Source organism: Micromesistius poutassou, assembly GCF_964030765.1.
Source record: "Micromesistius poutassou genome assembly, chromosome: 3".
Taxonomy (NCBI): Eukaryota; Metazoa; Chordata; class Actinopteri; order Gadiformes; family Gadidae; genus Micromesistius; species Micromesistius poutassou.
In genome coordinates this window covers 1,741,489-1,761,377 of record NC_140273.1, presented here as the reverse complement: position 1 = coordinate 1,761,377, position 19,889 = coordinate 1,741,489, and the positions used below count along the sequence as shown (strand labels likewise).

Here is a 19,889-nt window from a genome sequence, read left to right as displayed (position 1 = left end):
TTATACACACATTCACACACCGACGGCGGAGTCGACCACGCAGGGAGACAGCCAGCTCCGTCAGGAGCAGTCAGGGTGAGGGCGTCTCGCTCAGGGACACCACCACACTCACAGCTAGGAGGAGCCGGGGATCGAACTTGCAACCTTCCGGTTACCATCCAACCCGCTCTACCAATACAAAAAAAATACAAAACCTCCGTTATTTTAACTATAGCTAGTGTTATACAGAGGGACATGTTATCACTGTATAATGACATACCATGAAGACTGTGTTTTCATGAATGGGTAAGACCGTGGCACTAGGGGTGGGACAAAATATCGATACGGCGATTTATCATCGTGCATCTTTGTGCCATACAAGAATCGATACACTGGCGCCTAATATGGATGTAATATTTTTATATTTATTTTGCATTTTTTTTGCTTTATTCCTGCAGAGTTAGACAGGAAATATCGCCCCCAAATATTGATATTTTAATTCATATTATAAGCTGCTCTAAACAGATTTCCCGGCTCCCAGAGTCAGTACTTGCCTCGGCCCCCCTGTGAACCCGCCCCCTGTGAACCCGCCCCCTGTGAACCCGTCCCCTGTGAACCCGCCCCCTGTGAACCCGCCCCCTGTGAACCCGCCCCCTGTGAACCCGCCCCCTGTGAACCCGCCCCCTGTGAACCCGCCCCCTGTGAACCCGCCCCCCTGTGAACCCGCCCCCTGTGAACCCGCCCCCTGTGAACCCGCCCCCCTGTGAACCCGCCCCCTGTGAACCCGCCCCCTGTGAACCCGCCCCCTGTGAACCCGCCCCCTGTGAACCCGCCCCCTGTGAACCCGCCCCCTGTGAACCCGCCCCCTGTGAACCCGCCCCCTGTGTGGTCCCCGTGTCCCTCAGGTCTGGTGCCGGACAAGGAGGTGCGCGTGAGCGTGAAGGCGCTGGCGGTGAGCTGCGTGGGCGCGGCGGCGGCGCTGCACCCCGAGGCCTTCTTCAACGCCCTCTACCTGGAGCCGCTGGGCGGGGTCCCGGCCGAGGGTACGACGCCCGGGTCCCCCCCCACACCCCCCCCCCCATGCCCCCGTTACCCCTAAAGATGTTCCAATACCATTTTTTTTTTCCTTCCTGATACCGATTCCTGAACTTGGGTATAGGCCGATACCGAGTATATACCGATACAGAATCTAGCATTTTAAATACTAACAGCACTTGTTCTTATTGAAGGGTTCTCTTACGATGACGGCAATGTAAAGTCGAATAGCTTTTTTCAGAACTAGATCATTTACATTTATAATCTATAATTATAATTACACATTTTGCATTCTTCTAGTTAAGCGTGAGCATCCATGTTTTTTTCCCACTTGGCAGCTCGAACGCACGTCGGGTCGGGGATGACACGTTTCCCGTTCCGGCTTTCAACCTCCGACCGTTAACGAACGCAGCGTAACACCGTAGTGTTGGTGTTGTTCTCTGCCTGTGTGGTAAAGGAGCTAGTCATGTGATTTATCGGATCGGCGCATAGACATAGCCGTACTCACCGATACATGATTTATTTACATTTTCGGCAGTATCGGAGGAATTTACGATACTGGTATCGGTATCCAAACAGCTCGGATGAATTTCCGATACCGGTATCTTTATCGGAACAGCTCTAGACCCCCTCCAGCCCGGTGTCTCCGGCGCCGGCTCTGACGCTGTGACCCTCCCTCTCCCCCCCCCTGCAGAGCAGCAGTACGTCAGCGACGTGCTGGAGCTGGTGGAGCACGCGGACCCCCAGATCCGGGGGGCCACGGCCATCCTGTGCGGGGCCCTCCTGCAGGCGGCCCTCATCAAGACGCGCTACAACATGCACAGCTGGCTGGCCGGCGTGCAGAAAGCAACGGGTACGACCTGCTGTCTACTGTCGGGGCGTAGATGTTACACCTGTGAATCAGGGCTGCACGATGTGTCGTGTTCGTATCGAAATGTGCGATATTCGTATCGCTGGACGTGCAATATAAAAAATAATTATATCTGGGTTTTTTAAATTCCATTTCCGGTTCTCATTTTCCATGACTAATCTGTCTGATATAACATAATTGACTCAGATTTAAGGATTCTTGGATACAGTTTGTTGCTAGGGAGGGCCTTGGCTCTGTGTGCTCAGTGACCCACTGAACATGTTGATCAGTTTATGATCAGACAACCCAAGCAGTTGTACACAGCCCCCGCTAGTCGGAGAAGAAAACTAAACCAAAATGAGCCAGCAAATGGATTCAATTCCAAAGAGAACAACGTCATTTGTATGGATTTGTTTTGGTTACAGAAAAGACAACGTTGACCAAACAACACAGAGAGTGCCTTGCAATTGTTGCCACAACAAAAGGAAACACGACTAATACATTTTCACATTTAATTTGCCATCATAGTGCTCTGCATAACCAGTGCAAAGCTAAATCTGAATGGCATGCAAAGCCAAAGCAAAGACTATTTTGGATGCCTTTTTTTTTGTCATAATTCAATACGTATCTCGATATTTTGTCTTTTCTGTGATACGTTTTGAATTATGACAAAAAAAGGCATCCAAAATAGTTTATTTTTTATTATTCAAAAACAAAATTATTATTATTTTTTTATATATCGTGCAGCCCAATGTGAATCCTTACATCTCAGATCCATTCATGAGTAGGGTTGACCACTCTGCTCTGTCTCCTGTCCATTCATGAGTAGGGCTGACCAGTGTCCTCCTCCGTCTCCTCTCCAGGTAACCCTCTGTCCCTGGTGGACCTGGTGCCTCTGCTCCAGAAGACCCTGAAGGACGAGTCCTCGGTCACCTGCAAGCTGGCCTGCTCTGCCGTCAGGGTGAGGAGCGCTGGGCACCGAGGGGCGGCTTCTGTTTACAACTGTGTAGGGGTGGGACTCAATATCGATACGGAGATATATCATCGCCCTTCTTCGAGCGATACGAGACTCGATGCACTGGCGACAAATATCGATTTAATATTTAAAATATATATATATATTTTTAAGAATATATTTTACATTTAATGCTTTAGTCATGAAGAGTTAGAGAGGAAATATCGCCCCAAATATTAATATTTTAATAAATAAAATAGGGCACTCTAAACAGATTTCCCTGCTCCTCAAGGTGGCGCTCAACACATGAATGAAGGAAACTTGAACGGAAGTTCACTAACCAAAGACGAGTAACGGAAAACTCGGTTGACTGCGAATAAAGACATAAATCCAGCACTTTACCTTTTAATAGTCATTTTGTATTCACCATTAGACATACACTGTGGTGTATCGTATAGGATTGTGATAATCAATATATTGATTATCACAGAATTGCCGTATCGTGATATCATCGGTTTCGCGGGGCCATGTACCGCGTATCATATCGTATCGTATCGCGAGGTACCCTGTGACTCCCACCCCTTCGCCCGTGGATGCGTGTGTTTTCTAAGCCGCTGCCTCCTGCGTGTTCCTGCAGCACTGCCTCATGACCGTCTGCAGCAGCACCCTGAGTGAACTGGGCCTGCAGCTGCTCATCAACCTGCTGGCCCTGAGGGACTGCTCCTATTGGCTGGTCAGGACGGAGCTCCTGGAGACCCTGGCCGAGATGGACTTCCGGTATGACGTCATCACCAAACCTGATGTCATGTCCTGTGACCGGCATCAATGTATACACCCGTTTCTCCGTGTATTGGACTCTCTATACACGGATATATACACTTTACTGATTATGGGGAGTCTATGGGGTATTTATGAGATTTATGAGTAGTTATTATGTGTAAAGTACTGGGTGATTAATTAATTGATTCATGGGGATTCAATTATGTATAAATGTATAAAGTGGTGGACAACTAAAACTACATGCCTGTGTTTTACTCCAACAACATTTCGTTGTTATTCTGTAAAAATTACAAATAAAAAAACTATACTGAACTGAACTCTATTGATAATTTGTTTAATTACCATCTTCTAGGTTAGTAAATTACCTGGAGAGGAAGACTGAAGCTTTACACAAAGGAGACCATCACTACACAGGGGTAAGGCACACATACACACACTTACAGACACACATGTACAGACACACACACACACACAAACAAACGCACGTTCTCCTCTCTGTTGATTTGATCTGAGAGGCTCCCCCCATAACCCGGAACCAATCAGCGTGCTGCGCCTCATTTCCATGTCCCGTCTCCGGTCCGCCACGCTCTAATGAATCCATTCCCCCCCCCTCCGCTTCCTCCGGCAGCACCTGTGTCTGCAGGACCGCGTGCTGAACAGCGTGGTCATCCACCTGCTGGGAGACGACGACCACAGAGTCAGGCATGTGGCCGCCTCCATCATCAGCAGGTAGGTGATCAGCCAGTTGTACCCGGACATACGTATCGAGGGAGAGAACTACCCCCCCCCCCAACAGCCAACAACAAGTATCTAGGTGACCCCTGCCCCCCCAAAGAGGAACTGTTTATTCTCAGCCACACGTCTTCCCCTCTACAGAAGAAAGAGGAACAACAATATATCGTTTCGGTACAGTAAGGATGTTCATAGAACCAAGTGCCAAGCACTAACAATCACTAGTTCAAGCCATTCCCCGTATACAACTAGGATAAGACGCTACACAATGCTTGGTACTATTTTTAAGTGCCAGGACGTACAACATACAATAAGTTTGTAGGAGTGGGGGTGAAGGGGAAGCTATGCAGAGTCCAGGGTGAACCCTGAACTTCTCCCTCCCCCAGGCTGGTTCCCCGGCTGTTCTTCGACTGCGACCAGGGCCAGGCTGACCCCGTTGTGGCCATCGCCCGGGACCAGAGCTCCGTGTACCTGCAGCTGCTGATGCACGAGACCCAGCCGCCGTCCCACTTCACCGTCAACACCATCACCAGGTACCCAGAGCCCGGACACGTCGCGGTTTTGGTTGACTGACGCATTCGTCTCTACGGGGATGGAGAATAACGGATTTCTTTCAACCCATGTGCTTTAAAGCAGTGGTTCTCAAACTTTTCTACTAGTGTACATTTTTTGGGAAACATTTTAAATATTTTAAATATTGTAATTATTTGAAAATGTTTGGAAATTTTAGAAATATATATTTGAATTTTTTTGAACATTTTAGAAATATATTTGAATTTTTTTAAAATATTTTTTACATTTTTAGAAATGTAAAAAAATATTTTGAGTACCCCCCGCAGTACTCCAAAGTACCCCTAGGGGCACGCAGTACCCCATTTGAGAACCCCTGCTTTAAAGCTCAAACCTGCAGGAGCTAATGAGCTTCCCCTCTGCTCCCCCAGGACGTACCGAGGCTACAACCTGTCCACGGGCGTGTCCGACGTCACCATGGAGAACAACCTGTCGAGGGTCGTCACGGCCGTGTCCCACGCCCTCACCTCCTCCACCTCCAGATACCTCACCGTAAGACACGCCCCCTAACCCCACCTCCTCCACCTTCTAGGAACACGACTCAACGTTGACGTCTCTACAGAAGCTGCTGCACTGAATGCTAATTACTGTGTGTGTGTGTCTCTCTTTTTTGTGTGTGTGTGTGTGTGTGTGTGTGTGTGTAGTTCGGGTGCTGTGAGGCCCTGTGCCTCCTGGCCTCCACCTTCCCGGTGTGCAGCTGGAGCACCGGCTGGCACTGCGGCTACGTCAGCTCCAGCGCCAGCTACGCCTCCCGCTCCACCCTGAACCGCGCCAGGAGCCGCACGCTCAGGTACACACACACACACACACACACACACACACACACACACACACACACACACACACACACACACACACACACACACACACACACACACACACACACACACACACACACACACACACACACACACACACACTTTCATTCAATCACACATGCACACATGCACACCCACTCTCTCTCTCTTTCGCCGTCTCTCTCTGTCTGTCTGTCTGTCTGTCTCTGTGTCTCTACCTCTGTCTCCGTCTCTCTCTCATTCCACTTACCTCCCAGTTCCTTTGCTCTTCAACCTGTCTCTCTCTCTGCCTCTCTCTGCCTCTGTCTCTCTCTCTGCCTCTCTCTTTGCCTCTCTCTCTCTCTCTCTGCCTCTCTCTGCCTCTGTCTCTCTCTCTGCCTCTCTCTGCCTCTGTCTCTCTCTCTGCCGCTCTCTGCCTCTCTATCTCTCTCTCTGCCTCTCTTTGCCTCTGTCTCTCTCTCTCTTTGCTCTTCAATCTGTCCCTCTGTCCCTCTCTCTCTCTCTTCACTCTTCAACCTGTCCCTCTGTCTCTCTCTCTGTCTCTCTCTCTTCACTCTTCAACCTGTCCCTCTGTCCCTCTCTCTCTCTTCACTCTTCAACCTGTCCCTCTGTCCCTCTCTCTCTCTTCACTCTTCAACCTGTCCCTCTGTCCCTCCGTCCTGCAGCCTGTCTCAGCCGGGCGGGGCCCCCACGGCCCCCGGCTCCTCCGCGGCCCCGGAGCCCGAGCGGAGGACCCTGACGGTGGGCATGGCCAACATGGTGCTGTCCCTGCTCACCTCGGCCTGGTTCCCCCTGGACCTGTCGGCCCACCAGGACGCCCTGCTGCTGGCCGGCAGCCTGCTCGCCGGTACGGAGCCCCGCCCCGTCAGTGGATGGATGGATGGATTCAGGAACGAATGAATTAATTCAGCGATGAATGGATGAATGAATTCAGGAATGAATGAATGAGTTCAGGAATTAATGAATGGATAAACTCAAATGATTGAATGAATTCAGCAATGAATGAATGATTTAACATCAACAACATTGTGTCTGACCACGGCCAAAGAAAGCCACCTGTCTGTTATTCATTTAACTTTTGGCTTGCATGTGAAGACTACTTTGATTAACAATTAAAATAGTGTAGAGTGTATAGATAGATAGATAGTGATCGATATATCCAAGTGTCCACTTAGAGATCACTGCATCGATCAGGCCTACATATAGACCTAGAGCATACTGTATATTTGAGTTTGACATCTCTGACCTAGAGTGTGTACACCTGCATAGATCAGGCCTACTACACACACCTCTCTAGAAGCACTGCCATTCATAATAACCCCCGGTCTCCATGGTCACCCATCTCCGTGGTAACCGCCTCCCACCAGCCGCCGCGCCCAAGTGCATGCGCAGCCCCTGGGCCGGGGGGGAGGAGGAGGGGGGCGGGGCGGGCGGGGCGGCGGGGGGCCCCAACGCCGCCGCCGCCGGCCCCGCCCACAAGCCGGAGGAGCCCTGGGCGGCGCTGTCGGAGCGCCCCCTGGTGGCCATGGTGGAGCAGCTCTTCTCCCACCTGCTCAAGGTGCTCAACATCTGCGCCCACGTGCTGGACGACACGCCCCCCGGACCCGCCGTCAAGGTAACCGTAACCGTAGCCGTCGCAGAGTGGGATGCGTGCGCCCGACCCCACTAGGGGGCAGTCGTGCCGTCGCTGTGTGCAGTAGCCTAGCTACCCTGAGCTAGCCAGTGGATGTGTGGTCGCCATACGGCAGAGCCGCGTTTTCGGGTTGAATAAGTGCAGAGTATCGTTTTTGTCACTTTAGTTAATGTAAGTATACCCAATATACTACAGTAGCCCCCTCATCTCGGCTGGGCTCCAGACCATAGCTGGGCTGTGATTCACATGGATGCTCGTGATTAGCAACGGACCTCACAGCAGGGGTTCACTTCAAGTGGTTAAACCTGTTGAGTCAAGACCTTAAATGGACTGCATTTGTACAGCGCCTTTCTGACCAGCAGTCAGGGTGAGGGCGTCTCGCTCAGGGACCCCCCGACACTTCCGCGAGTGGAGGAGGAGCTGGGGATCGAACCGGCAACCTTCCGGTTAACCAGTCGACCCGCGCGTCTGTAGTGTTTATTTCAGTGTTTTTACTAACCTCCCCTGCAGGCCACCCTGCCCTCGCTGGCCAACACCCCCTCCCTCAGCCCCATCCGCCGCAAGGGGAAGGAGAAGGACCCCATGGAGCCCAGCATCACCCCCATGAGCCCCAAGAAGGGCAGCGAGCCCAGCATAGGTACGCACACACACGCACACGCGCGCGCGCACACGCACACACACACACACACACACACACACACACACACACACACACACGCGCACAACTGAAGATACACACACGCACAACTGAAGAAACACACCTGAAGGCGCACACAAGCACACCTGAAGACACACACACACACACACACATGCCTGAAGACACACACACACGCACATCTACACGCACACCTGAAGGCGCACGCACCTGAAGAGACACACAAACACACTATACGTGAAGAGACTATGGAGCTATTACTGTTGCAATATTATTTGCAAATGCGTATCTCAATCTGTGTGTGTGTATTCAGATCTGTGTGTGCGTATTCAGATCTGTGTGTGTGTAATATGATCTGTGTGTGTGTATTCAGATCTGTGTGTGCGTATTCAGATCTGTGTGTGTGTATTCAGACCTGTGTGTGTGTAAAAAAAATCTGTGTCTGTATTCAGATTTGCAAGTGAAGACAAATCTGCAAGTGCATGCAAAGATCTGTGAATGTGAACACAGATCTGTAAGTGTACATAGATCTGTAAATGTGTAAACCGATCTGTAAATGCGTACATAGATCTGTAAATGTCTGTCATCACTTACAACTCAGGCAGGAGCTCTCCATTGGCTGTGTTTTTACACGTGAATTTTGCAACACTTCTGCCGCGGCAGATCTGTGATCTGCAAATGTGTAGAAATGAGATTTGTCTGTGACCTCAGTGTTCCTTTGCCCTGAGCTCAGGCTCACAGGCTCACGCTGCCTGGCTGCAGTAGCAGTACCGCCTACACACCACCAGTCGGCGCGTAGCACCCAGTGATGATAAGCGTGTCACTTGGGGTCATTTCATTGCGCTCACGGTTGGCGTTGTGTCGAGTGTATGGTCGGGAGGCAATACCATGAATTCAAGAGTGTTCGCTGTAAGTACAAGTTCATGTTTCAACAGTAACTTAGTGGCTACTGCAGCCAGGCAGCGTGAGCCTGTGAGCCTGAGCTCAGGGCAAAGGAACACTGAGGTCACAGACAAATCTCATTTCTACACATTTGCAGATCACAGATCTGCCGCGGCAGAAGTGTTGCAAAATTCACGTGTAAAAACACAGCCAATGGAGAGCTCCTGCCTGAGTTGTAAGTGATGACAGACATTTACAGATCTATGTACGCATTTACAGATCGGTTTACACATTTACAGATCTATGTACACTTACAGATCTGTGTTCACATTCACAGATCTTTGCATGCACTTGCAGATTTGTCTTCACTTGCAAATCTGAATACAGACACAGATTTTTTTTACACACACACAGGTCTGAATACACACACACAGATCTGAATACGCACACACAGATCTGAATACACACACACAGATCATATTACACACACACAGATCTGAATACGCACACACAGATCTGAATACACACACACAGATCTGAATACACACACACAGATTGAGATACGCATTTGCAAATAATATTGCAACAGTAATAGCTCCATAAGAGACACACAAACACACACACACCTGAAGAGACACACACACCTGAAGAGACACACAAACACACACACACACACACCTGAAGAGACACACACACCTGAAGAGACACACAAACACACACACACACACCTGAAGAGACGAGCACATATCAAACGGTGCTCCCCCTGAGGACGGGGCGGTGCCCGGCCCCCCTGGGCGTCCCCTGAGCGTGAGTGTGACCGTTGTGTTCTGTGAGCAGGACGGCCCGGCGACGGCACGGGACCCCCGGGCGTCAGCAAGTCCACCACCATCGGCAGCTTCTACCACCTGCCCCCCTACCTCAAGCTCTACGACGTCCTCAAGGCCACGCACGCCAACTACAAGGTGGGACGGACGCGGGCGCACACACACACACACACACATATGCACGCACGCACGCACGCACGCACACACGCACCTGCGCTCATGAGGTATTTGCGGTATTTTGGTAACTCTTCACATTATTTGTTTTGAACCATTTTAATTGTTTTCAGTTGTGTGCATGTTTACATTGTTAACTCCATTTTGTCTCTGTTCAAATCCCTTCACTTGATTAAAACCATTTAACATTTCTTTACGTCTTAAACTACGTGGCTTTACTAAAACATATATTTTCAACCTCACCTTGCAGTACAGCACTCACCGCATTTTCTGCAGGAAATGCACTTTCTAGTTTAGTTACTATAGGTTTGTTACTACCTTACCACAAATCATGGACTGACAAAGAAATGTAGCCAATCCCTCAATCCTCCCTTAAACCGTTTTTCATTCTGCCGGATCTCTGTTAAAGATCCTCTCGCTCTCATGTTAAACCGTGCCATGCTGCTCGTCTCCTAGGTAACGCTGGACCTCCACAGCAGTCAGGAGAAGTTCGGTGGGTTCCTGCGGTCGGCTCTGGACGTGCTGTCCCAGCTGCTGGAGCTGGCGACACTGCACGACATCGGCAAGGTACAGCCCGCCCCCCACTCACTGGTTGTCCAATCAAACGTTGTAAACACCCACTGGTTGTCCAATCACGCGTGTGTGTAAACTCGGTTGTGGGCCCGTCGCCCATGTAAACAACTCACTCAGTTGTCGTGGTCACCTGTGTATCTGCTCAGTCGATTGACAGAAGGACGTGGAAGTATACACACACAATGCTGGTGTTGTGTGTGTGTGTGTATACATCGCTTTAGATAAGCCATGTAGTGAAATGCTCCGTGTGTCCTCGTCAGTGTGTGGAGGAGATCCTGGGCTACCTCAAGTCCTGCTTCCTGAGGGAACCCACCATGGCCACGCTGTGTGTCCAGCAGGTCAGTGCCCTGTGTGTGTACTTTGTTGATCTCAGTCTGATCTCAGATCTGATGCCTGTCTACCTGTTATGGTGTAGCTGCTGTATGTGTGGCGCCCCCCCCTGTGGCTGCAGAGCAGCGCCTTGTGTGTGTGTGTGTGTGACTGGCTAGTCTCTACCTGTTGTTGGTCTACCTGCTGTATGTGTGTGGCGCCCCCCTGTGGCTGCGGGGCTGAGCCGTGCCCTGTAGCCCGTGGGCTCCGCGCAGAGAGACGCTGGTTCCTGCCGACAGGGCCTGTAAAGGCATCGGGTTCCCTGTGCGATGGCTCCACACAAACCTCTCGGAAGCTTCTCCTGAATTCTAATACGTTTTGTATACGTTGTGATTCTTGTATTATTGTGCATGTTATGTGTTCTTGGTTATCAGATTGTTCAGTTTTTGTGTTTTGCTTTAAAGCTAGTGTAGGCAATTCGGAGAAAGCAACCAGAGTTTTCTAGATTTTGAATGTGTTTTGGGGGAGTGGCAACCCTCCAAAGCCACGCCCCCAAATCATGTCACTAGCCTGCTAGCTTAAGCAATAGCTCTGCCTAGCCCTGTGGAAGACTCAGGTCATGCCTAATGAGTAGATGAGTCGACAGATAGGCCATCCAATCAACAAATATGACAAAAAAACTATCTAAAATAAATGGCATACCGCAGCTTTAAACGTCAAAAGGTCAACACTGTGGAGTCGAGCAGCAGAGTCCGACGGCGGCCCTGTGATTCAGAACCCTCTCGCTGCCCTGTGTTCACCAGCTGCTGAAGACGCTGTTCGGCACCAACCTGGCCTCCCAGTACGACGGGGCCCTGAGCGGGCCCAGCCGCTCCCAGGGCAAGGCCCTCCGGCTGGGCTCGTCCAGCCTGCGGCCGGGCCTCTACCACTACTGCTTCATGGCGCCCTACACGCACTTCACCCAGGCCCTGGCCGACGCCAGCCTGCGCAACATGGTGCAGGCGGAGCACGAGCAGGACGCGTCCGGGTGGGTGCACCTACAGACGCTCCCGTTACCATTTTTCTCCTCCTTCCCGATTCCGACTCATGAACTTACGCTGCGTTCCAGTGCCCATCCAAAGCAATGGGACGTGGGACTTATCCTACCTGAAGTGTACCAGCTCCTACTTCAAAGCGTTCCGGGCAATTGAAGTCGGATGTAAACAGAAAACATAGACGACCGCGGCGCTAAGCTTTTACCGTATATATATATATCTTCATGCTAACAGATAATAACGACATCATTTCACGCCATAATATGAAAAACAAGTTGTGTTAAAATGGTGTGTCAAAAAACAACCCTACACGCAGAGAAGTAAAGTTTACAGCCTATTTGTTGAAGTTTTATCTCTGATGACGTGTGACTCCATGGGCGCCGCCATTATTCTCCGACTTATCTTAATGAAGTCGGGGTAGGTCGAGCTCCCCCGAGTTCCCTAGTAGGAGGTTCCACTTCGACAGGCATTCCAGTGCACTTTTCTTAGTTGGAGGCAGGATAACGTCCCACGTCCCATTGGTTTGGATGGGCACTGGAACGCAGCATTAGTATATACCGTATATATACATGTAGTCTATACCGTATATATACATGTAGTCTATAGGGTGTACACCGATACAGCATCTAGCATTGAAACTACTAACAGCACTTATTCTCGTATTGAACGGTGATCTTGACGATGACGGCAATGTAAAGTCTGTTTTGTTTTTTTTCTAAAAAACTGACGTCGTCGTCTCTCTGTGCCTCCAGGTGGTTCGACGTGATGCAGAAAGTGTCCAACCAGCTGAGGTCCAGCATCACCAACGTGACGCGGCAGAGAGGAGACAAGGTGGGCGTGGTGGCGATTACGAGAAGGCCTTGTTAATTAACGAGACCTGAAGCCCGTCGTGCACAGAGCGCACATTCTGGTTCATATTGGTGGCCTGACCCCAAAAACGAATGAATAGTGCTGTTTTAACAGAGTGTAGCAGGGCTTTATATATTTTGCTTGCTTTAGTATAAGAGTCACGACTACTTTGGAGGTGGAAAATGACAAAAAAGCAGTTTGCATCTGTACACACACAGCCTTGTGCTTTTGGTGTAAAAGATGATGAAAAGAAGATCTTCTTTGTTGAACAAGTGTCATCACGTAGGTTTGATTTGCTAGGCGGGTAGCTCCACACAGCTCTCCTCAGCCTCCTAACCCCAGCCTCGGACCCTGATCCTGGGCCAACACGGAGCTCTCCCCCCTCTTTCCCCCGCCTGGTTCCCCCTGGCCCGGTCAGTAATGACCTCCTGCCGTTGTCCTCCCACAGAACGCCATCCACAACCACATCCGTCTGTTTGAGCCGCTGGTGATCAAGGCGCTGAAGCAGTACACCACCAGCACCTCCGTGGCCCTGCAGCGGCAGGTCCTGGACCTGCTGGCCCAGCTGGTCCAGCTCCGCGTCAACTACTGCCTGCTGGACTCGGACCAGGTGAACACAATCCGGACGTTTCTCTCCCTCTCATACCCCCTTTTCCACCAACGCAAACCCGGTGCTGGTGCTGCGCTGGTGCTTGTTCTGGTTCAGTGTTGGTTCTGCACACCAACTGCCCAGGAAACAGCTTGATGTTCCACAGACTTTAGGGCTAGAGTAGAGCCGCGTCAACGCGTCAGAGCATACCACCCCGTTGTCCTAGCAACGCGTCAGGACGATAAAATTAACGCTACAATCAACGTGTTAAAATGACGCTAACCCAGCACTAGACGTCACTGGTTCCCGTTTCTGAAAATAAGCAGTTTGAGTTCATTGAAGTGGGCCAGTTCCGGTAAGTTCCCTCTATAATTAACGCGTCAGTGCGTTTAAAATGAACGCTAACATTAACTGTTTGTCTGGCTCGGAGCCAGGATTATTTATGTGGGAAAAAGCCAAGAACCGGTTTGAGATTGGCACTGGCTCCGAAACCAGCGGTGGAAGCGCGTCGGTGGAGAAGGGGGTCACAGTCACGCTTTATTGTTGTTGTGGTTCCTGCTGCCTGCCGATGCTAATGCGAGCCTCATGAATCCTCTTTCAGGTGTTCATCGGCTTTGTCCTGAAGCAGTTTGAGTTCATTGAAGTGGGCCAGTTCCGGTAAGTTCCCTCTCTTTTGGGGGGCGCCCCGGTGGTTCACCGGGGCAGAGCGCGCACCATTAAGGCCCAGACCTTACCGCAGCGAACGCGATTCGATTCCTGCCCCCGACCTGGTCCTTTGCTGCATGTCCTCCCCTCTCTCTCTCTCTCTCTCCCACACCTTCCTGTCTTTCTCACTCTAATAAATAGGATAAAACCGTCAGAAATAATAATCATCGTAAAAAACAAACAAACTCCCTCTGTGGTACCCAGGCCGCGTCTCAAGGCGTGTCCGCCCCTCTGAGTGCGTCCGGCGTGGTGTGTGTGTTTAACGTGAACCTCCGTCCCTCCAGGGACTCTGACGCGGTGATCCCCAACATCTTCCTGTTCCTGGTGCTGCTGTCGTACGAGCGCTACCACTCCAAGCAGATCATCAGCATCCCCAAGATCATCCAGCTGTGTGACGGCATCATGGCCAGCGGCCGCAAGGCCGTCACGCACGGTGAGCGCTCTGCACGCACGCACGCGCACACGCACACAGATTCACTCACTCACACAGACTCACACAGCCACTAACTCACTCACTCACTCACAGACACACACAAGGACATGGACACACTCACAAAAACACTCTGACACACTCACACACACACTCGTACTCACTCGCTCATACACACACACTCACTCATACTCACTCACTCACTCTCAGACACACACACACACTCACTCACTCACTCACTCACTCTCGGACACTCACTCTTGCTCTCACTCTCGCTCTCTCTCTGACACATACACACAGACTCACTCACACACACACCTGCGGTGTTACCGTCTTACTGACTGTTCCCCCTGTTGCCGTAGCGATCCCCGCCCTGCAGCCCATCGTCCACGACCTGTTCGTCCTGCGGGGCTCCAACAAGGCGGACGCCGGCAAGGAGCTAGAGACGCAGAAGGAGGTGGTGGTGTCCATGCTGCTGAGGCTCATCCAGTACCACCAGGTGGGGGGAGGCGCCGCCGCCGCCACACACTCTGTTAGACGGACGGACGGACGGGCTGGTGGTGGTGGTGGGGGGGGCGGGAATCACAGGGTACCTCACGATATGATACGCGAAACATGGCCCACGATACCGATAATATCGCGCCACAGCGATTCTGCGATAATCGATATATTGTTGGACAAGCCTATGACGGTACGTCATACCTGTGGAAAAGGTAAAGTTCTGGATTTCTGTCTTTATTCACGGTCCAAATTGAGTTTTTCAGTCTTTGGTTAGTGAACTTTCCAAGTTCAAGTTTCGAGTGTGTTGAGCGCCACCTGGAGGAGCAGGGAAATCTGTTTAGAGCGCCTGATTTCATGAATTTAATTATAGATATTTAGGGTGATATTTCCTGTCTCACTCTTCATGAATAAAGAAAAAAAAAAGATCAATAGCGCCAGTGTATCGATTCTCGTATCGCACGAAGAAGCCCAAGTTGGTTGTGTCTTTATTAGGTTGTTTGTTTCATACCCATGCCTTTGTTATGTGTATTAGATCTCTCTTGTGTCTCTGTGTGCTCCAGGTGTTGGAGATGTTCATCCTGGTCCTCCAGCAGTGTCACAAGGAGAACGAGGACAAGTGGAAGAGGCTGTCCAGGCAGATTGCCGACGTCATCCTGCCCATGATCGCCAAGCAGCAGGTGTGTGTCTGTCTGTCTGTCTGTCTGTCTGTCTGAGTATGTGTGTCTGTGTGTCCGAGTATGTGTGTGCGTGCATCTGTGTGAGACAAAACGTCTGCCATCGAAGTGCAGATCATCAATGTCCCTGTGACGCGACAGAAAATAAAATCGTCGTGCAGAACACATGAGACTGAGCGTGGACGTTGTGTGTGTCCCCAGATCCACCTGGACTCCCCCGAGGCCCTGGGCGTGCTGAACACCCTCTTCGAGACGGTCGCCCCCTCCTCCCTCCGGCCCGTAGACATGCTGCTGAAGAGCATGTTCACCACCCCCGCCACCATGGTGAGACAGACAAACATACACAGCTACCGACAGCCGGTGTGCACTCTTGCCTCATTTACATTTACATTGAGGGCGTTTAGCAGACGCTTTGATCCAAAGAGACCTACAATAAGTACATTTGTCAGAAGAAAGAGGAAAGAACAACAATATATCTCTGTGGGTACAGTAAGGACGTTCATAGAACCAAGTGCCAAGCACTAACAATCACTAGGTTAACCCATTCCCCGTATACAACAAAGATCGCTAGGATAAGACGCTACACAATGCTACGTACTATTTTCTGTGTGCCAAGTGCCAGGACGTACAACATACGATAAGTGATAAAGAGGGGTGTTCTTAGGAGAGTAAGGGAGGAGAAGGGGGGAGTCCAGGGGAACTCTTAACAAGTCTTTGGATGGATTCTCCTTTCTCCTTGTTTACAGATTTACATTTAAAACACAGATTTACATTTCAAACTTACTTATTGTCTAGCTTTCTGAATTGAAACTTGCTCAGGGTGAAAGAAAAACATTTTAATATATATATATAATTTTACATTTCTGAGTACCCCTGCAGTACTCCAAAGTACCCCCAGGGGTGCACATACCCGCATTTGAGAAGCCCTGGTCTAACCCGCCCTGCTCCCCCCCCCCCCCCCCCAGGCGTCCGTCTCCACGGTCCAGCTGTGGGTGTCCGGTATCCTGGCCGTGCTGCGGGTGCTGATCTCCCAGTCCACCGAGGACATCGTGCTGTCCCGCGTGCACGAGCTCTCGCTGTCGCCCGCGCTCCTGGCCTGCCCCACCATCCGGGCCCTCCACCAGCACGGGGCCCCACAGCAGGAGGCCCCCGCCGTCGCCCCCGGCAGCCAGGAGGCCGGCGGCGAGGTGGCGGTGAGGGCCCAGCCTGAGGAGACGTTCGCAAGGTATGTCCCACCCCCCTGTCCCCCACCCCCCCGTCTCGTCACGCTGGTTCTGGAGATCACAGTGATGATCATTACGTAAGGAAATTAAATAACGAGAGCTAGATGTGGAAAAACTTTTGGTTAACTGAATTAAAAATAAAAAACTGAAATACAAATAAATACTATCAAACTGTATTTCGGGTTAACAAAACAAATATACACAATTTTTCTTAATTTTTGTATTTTTTTGTATCTGACGATATATGCCCCATTATTGTCCAATATAACACTGCAATGTATAAAAACTCAACAAAAACTATAAAAACTAAAACTATATAATTTCCACCAAAAGTAGCAAACCTGCTTTGAAAACATATTAAAACTAAACTAAAAATACTAAACTATAATAACTTTCTGTAGACGGTGGTGATTGTCTCAACTGGTTTACAGTTGAGCTAACTGTGTTCCACAGTCCACCGTTAAGGCTCAAGGCAATATATCTTTGCTGTAATTAACATAGAGGAAAGTGGTTATGGCAGTGGTTATGAAGTTATACTGGGGTACTGTCAGAAATTACTTTTTCTACTTTTTTTTCCCAGACTTTATTTACTTTTTTGTTTCTGAAATCCTCCTGCTGAGTGAAGCCGTGACTCCATGTAACCCTTCCCTCCGTCTCTCTCCTCCTCCTCCTCCTCCTCCTCCGTCTCTCTCCTCCTCCTCCTCCGTCTCTCTCCTCCTCTGTCTCTCTCCTCCTCCTCCTCCTCCTCCGTCTCTCTCCTCCTCTGTCTCTCTCCTCCTCCTCCTCCTCCGCCGTCTCTCTCCTCCGTCTCCCTCCTCCTCCTCCTCCACCTCCTCCTCCTCCTCCTCCTCCACCGTCTCTCTCCTCCTCCTCTCCTCCTCCGCCGTCTCTCTCCTCCTCCTCCTTCTCCTCCTCCGTCTCTTTCCTCCTCCTCCTCCTCCGTCTCTCCTCCTCCCCTGTCTCTCTCCTCCTCCTCCTCCTCCGTCTCTCTCCTCCTCCCTCTCCTCCACCTCCTCCTCCTCCTCTGTCTCTCTCCTCCTCCTCTTCCATCTCTCTCCTTCTCTGTCTCCCTCCTCCTCCTCCTCCGTCTCTCTCCTCCTCCTCCGTCTCTCTCCTCCTCTGTCTCTCTCCTCCTCCCTCTCCTCCTCCTCCTCCATCTCCTCCTCCTCCCTCTCCTCCTCCTCCTCCGCCTCTCTCCTCCTCCTCGTCCTCTGTCTCTCTCCTCCTCCTCCTCCTCCGTCTCGCCTCCTCCTCTGTCTCTCTCCTCCTCCCTCTCCTCCTCCTCCTCCTCCTCCTCCTCCTCCTCCTCCGCCTCTCTCCTCCTCCTCCTCCGCCTCCTCCTCCTCCTCCTCCTCCTCCTCCTCCTCCTCCGTCTCCCTCCTCCTCTCCCTCCTCCTCCCTCTCCTCCTCCTCCTCCTCCTCCTCCTCCTCCCCAGGTTCCTGCTGCAGCTGGTGGGCGTGCTGCTGGAGGACATCTCGTGCCGGCAGGTGAAGGTGGACATGACGGAGCAGCAGCACGCCTTCTACTGCCAGCAGCTGGGCACCCTGCTCATGTGCCTCATCCACATCTTCAAGAGCGGTGAGCACACGCACACGCACACACACACACACACACACACACACACACCTACACACACACACCCACACACACACACACACACACACACACATACACACACACACACACATACACACTGTCATACAAGAAGCACATGCAGTCTTTTCATCCCAATGTTTTCATTCTATCTTTTAAATGTCAGAACGTGAGGCAGATAGCTCTGCATCTCCAACTCCAATATTAAAGCATTGCACTTCTCCCTGAGCACACACACACACACACACACCTACACACACACACACACCTACACACATTTCCATTAAATATTTTCCATTCAAAAATATTGTGTCTACCAGTACAACTCCAAATGCTGCATCTAATTCAGAAATAAATCCTGCAAGGTGACTTCCTGTGCTCTCTCTCTCCCTCTCCCTCTCCCTCTCCCTCCCTCTCCCTCCAGGAATGTTCCGGCGGATCACGGGGGCGGCGTCCCGCCTGCTGAAGGGGGAGGGGCCCTCGGTGGGCGGGGAGGCGGGGGCCTTCTACTCGCTGGACGCCCTGAACGGCATGGTGCAGGGCCTCACCACCACCCACCCCGCCCTGGTGCTGCTGTGGTGCCAGGTGCTGCTCATCATCAACTACACCAACTACTCCTGGTGGGCCGAGGTGCACCAGACCCCCAGGTACAAAGGGGGGGCGGGGGGGGAGGGGGTGGGGGTGGAGAGGGTGGCAGGCAGGAGGGGTGGAGACCACGGTGGTGGCGGTGGACTATGGACTATGCTTGTGTGCTAGCGGGTGCATCTTAACCTGCCTGTTCTGTTCTTAGTAATACCAGCGAGACCTGATGCCTTCTTTATCGATTCCTGTCGTCTTTTCATTTCAAACCTTTATTGACACTCGCAGGGCATTGAGGTTTCCCTCATTTACAATGATGACGACAATCATGATTTTTCATGATTGTCCTTTTAAATGTTTCTACATTTGATTTATTTCCTTTTATAAAGCACTATAGTGGGGGTGGCATAGCTAACCTGTTGTTAATCTAGTGAACAAAAGTGCAAAATGTGGTACATGTATAGCTTAATATATTCAGAAGAATCCTCGATTGCAGACTGGCATTCTGAAGACCATGACCGCCACGCCCACCGGGCTGTGAGCTTGTGATGGGCCAATATCCAGTTTTGTTCCCAACATATCAATCAACACATCCGCCCAATTTGGTGCTTTTATCACAAAATGAACTCCTGAATGAATTCCTTTGTAATGTGAAGCTATATATCGTCCCACCACTACGAATGGATGTGTGTCTGAAGGGGCCTCATTGAGACAACCCCTCCTTGCTAAACCGCTGCCTCCTGTCCCCTGGGCCCCCAGGGGCCACAGCCTGTCCTGCACCAAGCTGCTGAGCCCCCACTCCTCGGGGGACGCGGAGGACGAGAAGCCCGAGTGGCGTCTGGCCATGATCAACAGGGAGGTGGTCCGCAGGGGGGCCCTCATCCTCTTCTGTGACTACGTGGTGAGACCCCCGACCCCGCCGCCTACCAGGGATCAGACACACACGCACGCACGCACGCACGC

The 19,889-nt window shown here is 51.2% G+C and overlaps 1 protein-coding gene and 1 non-coding gene across 2 annotated transcripts in view; both read left to right on the top strand.

The window, feature by feature from the left end:
* The window catches only part of htt (huntingtin), a gene marked incomplete at its 3' end in the record, with an annotated part of 33,227 nt that overhangs the window by 10,265 nt on the left and 3,073 nt on the right, over positions 1 to 19,889 (top strand). The window contains 27 exon segments of the mRNA XM_084465346.1: positions 885 to 1,022; positions 1,709 to 1,867; positions 2,728 to 2,825; positions 3,457 to 3,596; positions 3,952 to 4,015; positions 4,228 to 4,328; positions 4,718 to 4,864; positions 5,273 to 5,393; positions 5,546 to 5,691; positions 6,364 to 6,545; positions 7,066 to 7,313; positions 7,842 to 7,968; positions 9,706 to 9,830; positions 10,323 to 10,433; positions 10,700 to 10,777; positions 11,552 to 11,775; positions 12,535 to 12,613; positions 13,080 to 13,241; positions 13,822 to 13,877; positions 14,210 to 14,358; positions 14,718 to 14,854; positions 15,417 to 15,533; positions 15,732 to 15,854; positions 16,496 to 16,755; positions 18,190 to 18,332; positions 18,772 to 18,994; positions 19,686 to 19,827. Coding sequence (XP_084321472.1) covers positions 885 to 1,022; positions 1,709 to 1,867; positions 2,728 to 2,825; positions 3,457 to 3,596; positions 3,952 to 4,015; positions 4,228 to 4,328; positions 4,718 to 4,864; positions 5,273 to 5,393; positions 5,546 to 5,691; positions 6,364 to 6,545; positions 7,066 to 7,313; positions 7,842 to 7,968; positions 9,706 to 9,830; positions 10,323 to 10,433; positions 10,700 to 10,777; positions 11,552 to 11,775; positions 12,535 to 12,613; positions 13,080 to 13,241; positions 13,822 to 13,877; positions 14,210 to 14,358; positions 14,718 to 14,854; positions 15,417 to 15,533; positions 15,732 to 15,854; positions 16,496 to 16,755; positions 18,190 to 18,332; positions 18,772 to 18,994; positions 19,686 to 19,827 — 3,800 coding nt within the window.
* On the top strand, positions 10,963 to 11,092 carry LOC311341415 (small Cajal body-specific RNA 14). The gene has a single exon (XR_014633346.1).